The following is a 10,255-nucleotide window of genomic DNA, read 5'->3' on the forward strand; positions in this document are numbered from 1 at the left end:
TCCTAAATTGCACCTAGTATATTTCTCCTAATTTCTCCTAGTACATATCTCCTAAATTGCACCTAGTACATTCCTCCTAAATTGCACCTAGTACATATCTCCTAAANACACCAGCTGTTACCCACTGCATGTATCGTAGGAGGCGACTAAAGCCTTGGTCCCAACCCGCCGTACTTGCAAGTGCGTGCTGTCTACTTGCAAAAACGTGGGCAAAATTGGGGGATCCGTACGTGGTGAGTACCGCCTCAGTACGGATTTGGGAGCACGCAGACACGCCGTAGCACTTTTAGTGCATGAGGAACTTTCGCTGCGTTCGGGATGTGGTCGGGCTACGGATTCACCCCAGTGCGGGTGACGCGCGTGCCTTCTACAGCCAATGAGCGCACAACGCACTGACTCCGTGAGTCTTTTAATTTTTTCCCACGGTCACTTGCTCTACGGACGTCGCACTTAGCACGTGCGTGCTGCGCACGTGATAAGTGCGTGGCCTGTGCTTACCCGGCACTTCCCCAGTTCTACTGTCCAATGAGCACGCAGAACGGACGTGGACCGTACGGAGTAAGCACGTGCTCCGCACTTACAACGCACGTTGTGCGCACTGATTTCTGGAGTATATATTAAAGCCGAGCCAACGGACGAGTGCCAACATTTCGTCTCCAAGATGCCTAATAAGAGGACACAGAAGAAGGGGTCAGCTGCATCTGCAGCTCAAAAGGCAGCGGATACCTCCAGAGAGGCCCAACAGAAACGGGCCGCGGAAGATGAGATGGCCAGAGCGGAAGGGGAAGAGGCGAGGAGGAGCGTTCTATACATTTCATCAGACATTGGGCGGATAAACTCACGTTCATCGCACTTTCACGCACTTACAACATGCGAGTGAGTAAGGACACCGTACGTGAGCAACACGTGTAAGTACGGCCTCCGTAAAATAACGTGGCAATCGCGCGGAAATCTTACGTTGTAAGCAAGTTGTAAACACGTACAACTCACTTACCACGTGTGCAACGTACGATGCACGCAATCGCTCACGACCAGGCGTGGCGTGCGGGTCACGTACTTACACCTTGCGCAACCGTGCGAGTGACGTGCGTTGACGTACTCTTTCCCTGCTCTTGCCACTCCCTCCCGTGGCCTCCCAAAAAAACGTACGGACTAAAAACACGCAGGGTGGGTTGTGACCGGGCCTTAAGCGGGAACCCCCTGCAGAATTGGGGATTTGCTTTGGTGGACACAAAAGCGACCAAAATAAATCTGCTGCGCCCATTGCAATATTCGGGATCATTATCTTTCTTTCTACTTCTAACTACCTTTTATTTCCTAGCGCCTTGCTTGGCAATACCTCACTTTTGGCTTTCATGTTGAGCGTTCGCCCTGGTGAGGAAGCAATGAGTTCTGTCCTTAGGCCGGGACATACCAAAGTCCTTAAAAATGGTAGTTGGTATACCCTGCTTAACGTTCAGCATTTAGGGGAATGCCAACAACTTGTTCACCCGTTGTCAGTATAATGTGACCGGATGGAATGCTATGCTTGGTGCCTTCGGCATGGCATGTCAGTGAGATAGCACTATAAAGTCGGCATCAGATTCGCGCTATCACAAGGAGGCAAGCACACCAATATACCCTGTCTCCTGCATACACACAAGCAAGCACGCATACACTACAAACATGGATGCACGTCCTTAAATGTCCTTAACTGTTAATAGACCTTTCTCATTTTGAGGTAGACCGAGCGCGGAGCGCGGAGACGGACACCTAGAATAGTTAAACAAAATTAACCAAACCAAACCAATCCCTAATCTGCTACGTCACCATCTTGAAATTAAACGACGTTTATTCCTCAATATCTATATTGTTATGGCAAAATCGACAGATACTATCACACCAATAGCATTGATGGCATGTATAGGGAATAACCCGTTGTTTTGTCAGATGAACATCTTTTATATTTCTCCAAGTGATGAACATATTTCATGTTTGATCGAATGACGAATACTGGTCTTTATATCATCGAGTGCATCCGCGAAACTCCACGTGTAACGCTCACTTAGTGAAGACGACGTTAGAGAGTAACCCCTGATTTTCGAGACCACCAAGAGGTATTGGTAAAATTAGCCAAAAGGGGACAGAACTATGTGTTCTGATCTACCTACAAGACGTTTAAGTTGTACACCAGTTCGATATATATACGTTTCGTGTATAGTAGATCTTGTGTCGTCTGGTCGTATCTCTATATCATAATCCTTCTGGCCAGAGCGACATGTAACACAATGGCAGGCACGTGTGTACACATACATATAGTCTAAATTGATGTACGTGCGACACATGAGTTGTATTGATGTAATGTGTGTACGGTAACAAAAATGCATGAATATGCTGATTAAAATTATTTAAAATAGAAAGCCCCTGAGATGTTCAGATCAAAATAATTTTACGTATGACTATAAGGTTTATTTTGATAATTAAACATGAAAAAAGTACTAATTAACGAACTCTTTTTCGTGGAGCAATGTAGCTGTGATGATATACGTAAGCGTGTTGTCACAAGTGAGAAATAATACGACTAAATGTACAAGAGACATTCTGTAGTATTTCTCTATATTGATAACTTTTTTGTGTTAAATGTACTCAAAACAAATGTAGATGAGTTGATTTTGGTTTTGTTTGGACAAAATTGATAAATTTGATTCAAATAGACGTGCACTGCATCTGTACGACAGCCCGATGTACTACTAGCCACTAGATAACAAATCCGCGGAACAGGACTAAAATATGTTTTATACCTAGAAATATTTCTCTCGACAAGTTTTGTTAAAGTCAAACTTTTCTGATATAACTTAAAAACTTTCTGTCGTATGACAATTTTGAGGAAATATTTTTTAACGGATTTTCCCCAAAGATATACAAATTGGTTAGTCTTCGGATAGGAACTATTTGAAAAACATTTTCAGCGCCTTCATAAATAAAGCGAACTCTAGTCTAAAGCATAGTGCAATGAATAACGTTTCATCTCCGCATTTCCAGAACCAGAAGTTCAGTCTAACTTCATCCTTTTTTTAAAATCCCGATTTTTACCTATGCATGTTAGCGAAAAGCGTGCGCCGATTACCGCAATACCTGTTTCAGTATTTAATGTGTACTGTAATCAAAAATCAAAATGCTACTAATACCAACTTAATCTATTATCACACGAAACATCGGTATACATGATATTTATGGCGACTGGTATTGTTGAAAACTAATACTAATGAACTAGGTTCATTATGAAGAAATAGACGTGTTTTGTTCTTTGGAATCAATTAGTACGTGTTCCTTATCAATCTAATCAGCACTAATCAGCATAATAAAGCACTGATTCTATGTAATCTACTCAGAGAGGGGTTCTGAGGATACTATAATGTATACGTTTTATATACGTCCCCCTACTTTCCCCCTCTCCATCAAACTCTGCCGATTCATACATGACAAATACTATATGTACTTATATTGCTATATATATATATGTATAGTTTAATATGTAAGTATTTTCCGGTACAAAGTCAATTGTAATTTGTACACTAAAACAGCCTGGGTGCTAAGACGTATACCTCAACTCAATTCTATGCATGCAATTGCGGTTTTTTTTAAATCTTTTCTTCTTCAAATGCTTTCTTTTAGCGTTTTGCCGAAGTGTCGGTCTCGGTCTGGCTGTCTGTTTATATATTATCTAGTTTGACACTCTATTTTGATAAGCCGTTATTGTCCATGGGCGTGAATCTAAATGATGTCTAGCCATGTGTAATACTTATTGGAGACAAAAGACCTTTTGTGCGATCTAGAGATCGGTAATGATAAAATACACATAAAAAGACATCTACGATATCAGGACGGATGCCTAAGATAAAAGGCAAATGGGGTTTTTCCTGATTCAATGATGAAATATTATTCCTTAAGCCAACAGAGATATACATTTCCGTAATAATTTCGTAAAGATTCCACATTGAATTATTCCCATCTTGTTTAAAGCATATTCTGCAACGCAATTTATCGAAAACCTTTCAGTGTAAATGGAGTTATCGCAGTTTCCGCTGCGAAAAGTTAGTGTTCCGTAGAGGAATCCCGACTGTAACCAGAAGTTTCCGCTGCGGAGTTAGACAAAAAAACCCGAGTGTCGTCACTTATGCTTTAATCACAAGGAACTGGTATTACAATATTTGTCAACCGAATAATGTGTATATATTAAATAGATTGATGATATCGTGGATTGTATATGTATTGTGTCGGTACTAATGTGTTGTTCGCTCCGTCAGACCCATTCCTACACCCGTTAGTACATACATGGCCGAACGCTTTGTTTTATAACGTGACACACCTAGTCAATGCACCCTACCTGTCAGGTATGTTACTCGGCAATCAGTTAGTTATAATTAACCCCTCGACTGTCCTGGAGTGATAACACGTCACAGATTTGTGGCTACGGTAAAGTTTGAAAAAAATGTTGTCAAATGTTCATATTAATATGCCTACATTAAAACTCTATTCCAGCGTGTCTGATTGTATTATGTTGATAACATGGTTGGGAAATAAATAATCATGTTTCCCGCTGGCGTTTAACTTTCCTCAGTCACCTTTCCCTTATTCGGATTCTCGATAGCAAAAATAAATATGACTGAGGCAATCATCTTTACAGTTGTGTTATACTTGTATTTCGATACACTTCTTCTTTCTAGTGGTAGGCAAGCACGATTCGATTTATCATGTTTTATTCGGGCTTCGGCCTCGTAAAACATGATTAATCTAAGGGAAACATAGAATCTTGTCTCCCTACAACAAGGGCAATACATGTTTATTGTTTTACAAATAAAAATCACTTTTAGGTCACGTAATTTAAAAAAAAATAAAAAAAATGGCGCCAGTTGTTAAATAAAAGAGTAGCAGTACATTACTCGAATATATTTGGAGATCTGCATTACGTTAGATTGTTTCTTCAAAATTTAGCTTTTAAGAAGCCTTCCATCCAGTCGGGACAGTATTTGAACCCTTTTGTGCAATGGACCTCTGAACTCCAACTAAACTATTTCCCTTGCGTGAAGACAATAATGTCTTGTCCTACTCGGTCTACGTACTCGGTGTAAATCGCCTTCTATTCAAGACATGTCAAACAAACAGACACCGTATCGAATAATATCTACCGTATTTAATTAAGCATTATTTGTCTTGTCGTTGTTGGGTACTCATTGTCCTGCAGGTTCGACAACGAGGCTAATGGCTACCAAATGACACAAAATGGCGGATCTTCAGCGATTTGATTTTTCCTGCAGTAAAATAACAAAATGAAGACAAGGTTGCAACATATCCATCGTGACGACCAAGAGAGAACTCCAACAAAAAAGGTACACAATCACGTGATCGGTCTGTTGATAACTGTTTCTGTCTGTAATATGATATGACTTTGACGATTTTCTTTCATCGACCCCTACCAAGGAAGTAATTCGATAAGGCAATCTCGTGATTTAAATACCGGACACCAATGTCCCTCTGAACTTGTGATTTATGTGGTTTATGTGTTTAAATAGGCGATACTGCCTAATCAACATCTACATACAGTGTATCATTTGTTTTGCAGAAACATTGTCATAAAGTGATTTGTACAATGTTATGGAATAATCTGCTGCACAACCACAGAATAATACAAAACATAATTAAGACTCTGGCCACACCAAATATAAACATACAATACCTTAGTAAGAGACACAACACACCGTCACTAATAAACACAACACATACTACGGTATAACTTGTGTTAACACATACAACATGCTTAGAAAATGTAGGATCCTAATTAATGTTTGCTGTCAGAAAGCATCGACGTTCACATCATCGTGTCTTGTGTATGTGACTTCTATCTCTGGGGTGGTATTTCAATTGACAGTCTTCAATACCTTCTAAATCTTGTGAATATTCGAGATATACCTATGTACTATTTAAATGTCCAATCTGTATCACTTTGAGCCCTGTAATGCTGTTTGTTGAACAAAACATTTCACTGACTGATCCCTTATTAGTTAAGTGGAGGATATACCGCAAAAAACTTCTATCTGAAAGCCCATCAGCAAACTTTCATGTATAAGCAACGCTTAATCTTAAGCATTTTCAGCAATTTAAGGAAATAGAACTGATTTTTATCGATTTTAACGCTTGATCAGGTGCAGTGTTATAAGCAAAATTAAGGTTTATGGAATAGCACAGTCAGACCGGGATTCGAACCCGGGACCCTCCGAACTCTAGACGGATGCTCAACCAATTGAGCTACCTGGTCGGCGACGATCGACCCGGTCCAGTTCCACTACTTTGATACAAATGTACTTCCGTTAGTTTCGACCAGATTTTCAGCCTCAAATTATCTTTAACGTAGGATAACGTGTTCAAAGACTTCATCTTAGATATCATAAATTTAGACATTTTTTTTATGTTGAGCAATTTCACACATACAGATTTACTACCGGGGTTGATGCACCTATTATAAATCTAAAGTAGGTAACTTATCTTTTCAGATGAAACTTCTTTCTGAACATAACTGATCGACAACAAAATGGCGTCGTCTGTTGTCAGAAGGAACAAGGCGTACGGGAATCCTATCCGGATCTGCCCCCAGCATCCCCGGAAGAAGATAGTGAGCGTATGCAACACGTGCGGTGAGCAGTTTGTGTGTCTGTTATGTATCGCCGCCGCCCACACTGGTCACCGCCTTGTGGAGACAGACGATTATCTCAATGTCAAGAAAGTGTCGCTATCTGGTCTTCTGGTAGATTCTGAAGCAAAGATTAAAACTGTTGACGAGCGAGTGGAAAAGGTTCAGCAATACCGAGCGGACAATAAGAAAATTTTAGAACACACCATTCAAACCGTGGAGAGTAGAGGAACCGAGCTGAAAGCTGAAATTGATAAAATCATAAAAGATTTTACTCAACGCTCCAAGGAGGTTGGTGAGAAGAATATGGAGATACTCGAAGCGATTGAGAAGAAGTTGCTTTCACAGCTAACTGATATTACTGCTATAGTCAACAAATGTAAAAATGCGTTGGCAAATGATAAGAACGCAGATATGGGTTCTTTGGAGAAAAGCCTTCGTATTGAAAATTCACGGCCCTTCAAACCTTTTCCTGTGTTACAATTACCCAGCCTCATCGCGGAAGAGGATCCTGCAGCTCAGCAGTTAATCCTGTTTGGTTCCATGAATATAAAAGATTGGCGCCTCGAAATCTTCGACCCGAATGATGACGATCTCATTTCGGATACCTCAAGTAGCATCACTGGAAAAAGCAAACTGAAGGCAACATCGGTGAAGGCCATTGCGTCCTTTCGTCACGTGACACAGGGGCGGATCTCGACTGTCGCCCCTACCCTGGACGGGAAGGCGTGGATTGTGAAGGGCGGTGGTTGTGAGGCCGACCTCATGCTGCAGTCTGGAGATACAAAGCATACGACAGTGGTGGAGTCCTATCTCAATATCCTCGACCTCATGGTGAAAGCGGACTCGACGAAGACTGTGCTTTTGTGTTCCGACGGAACCATTCGGAACATCCTTCAGACAGGGAAAACCAACACGATGTACCGCACCAAATACCCGGTCACGAGTCTATGCGAGTCTGCAGAGGGTGGCAATATATGGTTCACCCAGGATGATGGCAAGGTTGTGAAATATTCTCGGGATGGCGAGATCTCGCAAACGATAAATACGGATCCCTCGGGCCGGAAACTCTTCTCAATGCCAATCCGGGTCCGCGTTAACAGACGTACGGGGGACATGGTGGTCATTGAAGACTCGCTCCCTCGTCATGTCCTCATCATGGACAAAAGGAACAATATTCTATTCCGTTTCCATGGAGATCTTACACTCGACGAACGTGAGAATCATGTTGAAGATGGTGAAGGTCAAGGTCGGACACGGTTCATCCCGACAGCAGTGTGTTTTGACAGAAATAACAATGTAATTGTCTGTGACATTGGCAGCAAGTCGGTCATGTTAGTAGACAGACGAGGCCGGGCGACGAAGAGTCTCTGGCGCGACGGCAACATGCCGACCAGCTGCGGAACACAGCCTAATGGCGACCTGTGGGTGGGATTCTCTAATGGGAAATTGAAGGTCCTTAGATACCTAAGTTAATGTTTGTTATAACCACGTGTCGACGCGGTTTTCAGAACAATTCTTGCTGCACACGTGGAGGAGGTATTCCGAAGCGGTTTCTGGACTTTCGGGACTTACTTTCCTGTCACCATACACATGTGAAGTATTCGGTACTGAAAACTACTCAATTTCGTGTTTATATCAAATATCAACAAAACAGTTGACCCGTGGCTGTATTCAGTGAATGCTGTATCTGTACATGAACCACTGAAATCAAGTACAGTAAGGAAAACATGGACAATCTGTCCTCAGTGCTGTGAGAAAGATTAACGTACTTGACACAAGGAAATAAGACCACTGTCGTGAATATAGTAACCCTATAATGTGTGCTATCAGGTTATTTTTGTAAAGCATTCGGCCACGGCTGAGAACTATAGACAGTATAATCATGTCGAAAATAAATGCGACAGTTATAGATGAACTATGAATATGACGTTCTGCGTATAGGCCTGAATGGTTGGTATGGTGTTGTGAACTTCGGGATTTGATAAGTAAGAGTGTGTATGTAACTTATATCAATATGATTTTAGCCTATATAAGACTTTGTGGAATTTACAAGCACATATCTTCAACGTTCCTCCTTCTGTGACGTAATCAAGAAATAACCTGTGCCTTTATATCATGGAGGAAGATACAACAAGGATGAAACATATGTTGAACTATGCTTAACGAAGGCTTACAGGCCAGAACTATATTTTTCGCAACATTTTCGTATACTGAGATATATTTTCCACAATAATATTCAAACATATTTCCCAGCTAATTAAACTGGTTTGATATAAATATTGAATGGAGGGAGGGTGGGGGTTGGGACAAGGATGTACGTGTTTGTTTATTGGACCACATGCATGGTTTGTAGTCGAATGATCCGTTATGATTTACCAATGAAACACATCGTTACATTGCCGATGTGGTTGTATACTAGTCTCGTTCAACCAGACGCTTGATCAGTTAGTAATTCAATTCTCTGTTCGGCAGACAACAAGAGTCTGGTTGGACGAGACTAGGTAGTATACAGGAAATCATCGGCCTTTGCGAGAAGTTTCCTTGATTGTGCATGCACATTTCAAATTAAATCATTTAATCTCGTTATATACTTTCCTTTTGATATTAGAATACCACGAACTACAGATGTTATGTGACAGTCACACTATTTCAAGAACAGTGCAACATAAAATAAGTACATTGCTGTCACAAAATCAAGCAAATTGCAAAACATTGCCATACTAAGTGTTTTGTCTACTTAATTCTCAATTTGATGATGATGATTTATGTCAGTTCGATGATTGGGAGCTCAATTGTTTTAATTTACTTAATATGTCGAATTAGTGAGAAAATAAAGGCATTTACAATGGTATAGTTCACCAGCAGTTTCGATATATTTTGTTGGCAACGAAAACGCAAAAAAATATGCGCGGGTAATTGATGGAAATGTTATACTGCTATGTCGTAGATCGAAATAGCTGATTAAAAAAACCCACTTCTATTAGATGTCCTGGGTAGCGAATACAGAAGAATTTTTTCCCATATCTCTCGTCCATTATCAAATTCGCTTCTCCATTCCTTGAGCAGCTTGTCAAGTCTACAGAAGACATTATGCCATGTCTATGGTCCAGTCCCCAGAGGCCATTCTGCCATGTCTATGTTCCAGTCTACAGACGCTATTCTGTCTTGTCTATAATCCAGTCTACAGACGCTATTCTGCTATGTATATGGTCCTGTCCCGAGAAGCAAATCTGTCATGTCTATGGACCAGTCCACAGAAGACGTTCTGCCTTGTCTATGGTCAAGTCCACAGAAGACATTCTGCCATGTCTGTGGTCAATTCCCGAGAAGCAAATCTGTCATGTATATGGACCAGTCCCCAGACGCCATTCTGCCATGTCCATGTTCACGTCCACAGAAGACATTTCGCCATGTCTATGGTCCTGACCCCAGAAGACATTTTGCGATGTCTATGGTCCAGACCCCAGAAGACGTTCTGTCATGTCTATTGTCCAGTCCCCAGAAGACGTTCTGCAATGTCTATGTTCCAGTCCCCACACGATATTATGCCATGTCTATGGTCCAGTCCACAGACGCCATTCTACC

At 41.2% G+C, this 10,255-nt stretch overlaps 1 protein-coding gene across 1 annotated transcript; it reads left to right on the forward strand.

Annotated features, from left to right (window-relative positions):
- The first annotated feature begins 5,239 nt into the window (after positions 1-5,239).
- Positions 5,240-8,930, forward strand: LOC110452891. Its single transcript, XM_021501626.1, has 2 exons — positions 5,240-5,369; positions 6,531-8,930. The coding sequence occupies exon 2, from the start codon at positions 6,569-6,571 to the stop codon at positions 8,141-8,143; it is 1,575 nt and encodes a 524-aa protein (XP_021357301.1). The 5' UTR covers positions 5,240-5,369; positions 6,531-6,568; the 3' UTR covers positions 8,144-8,930.
- Positions 8,931-10,255: the final 1,325 nt, after the last annotated feature.

This window comes from Mizuhopecten yessoensis, unplaced genomic scaffold (assembly GCF_002113885.1).
Source record: "Mizuhopecten yessoensis strain PY_sf001 unplaced genomic scaffold, ASM211388v2 scaffold6967, whole genome shotgun sequence".
Lineage (NCBI taxonomy): Eukaryota > Metazoa > Mollusca > Bivalvia > Pectinida > Pectinidae > Mizuhopecten > Mizuhopecten yessoensis.

What these genes read in the sequence shown, in the direction of transcription:
- LOC110452891 (XM_021501626.1), top strand. Translation starts at nt 6,569, where the DNA reads ATGGCGTCGTCTGTTGTCAGAAGGAACAAGGCGTACGGGAATCCTATC.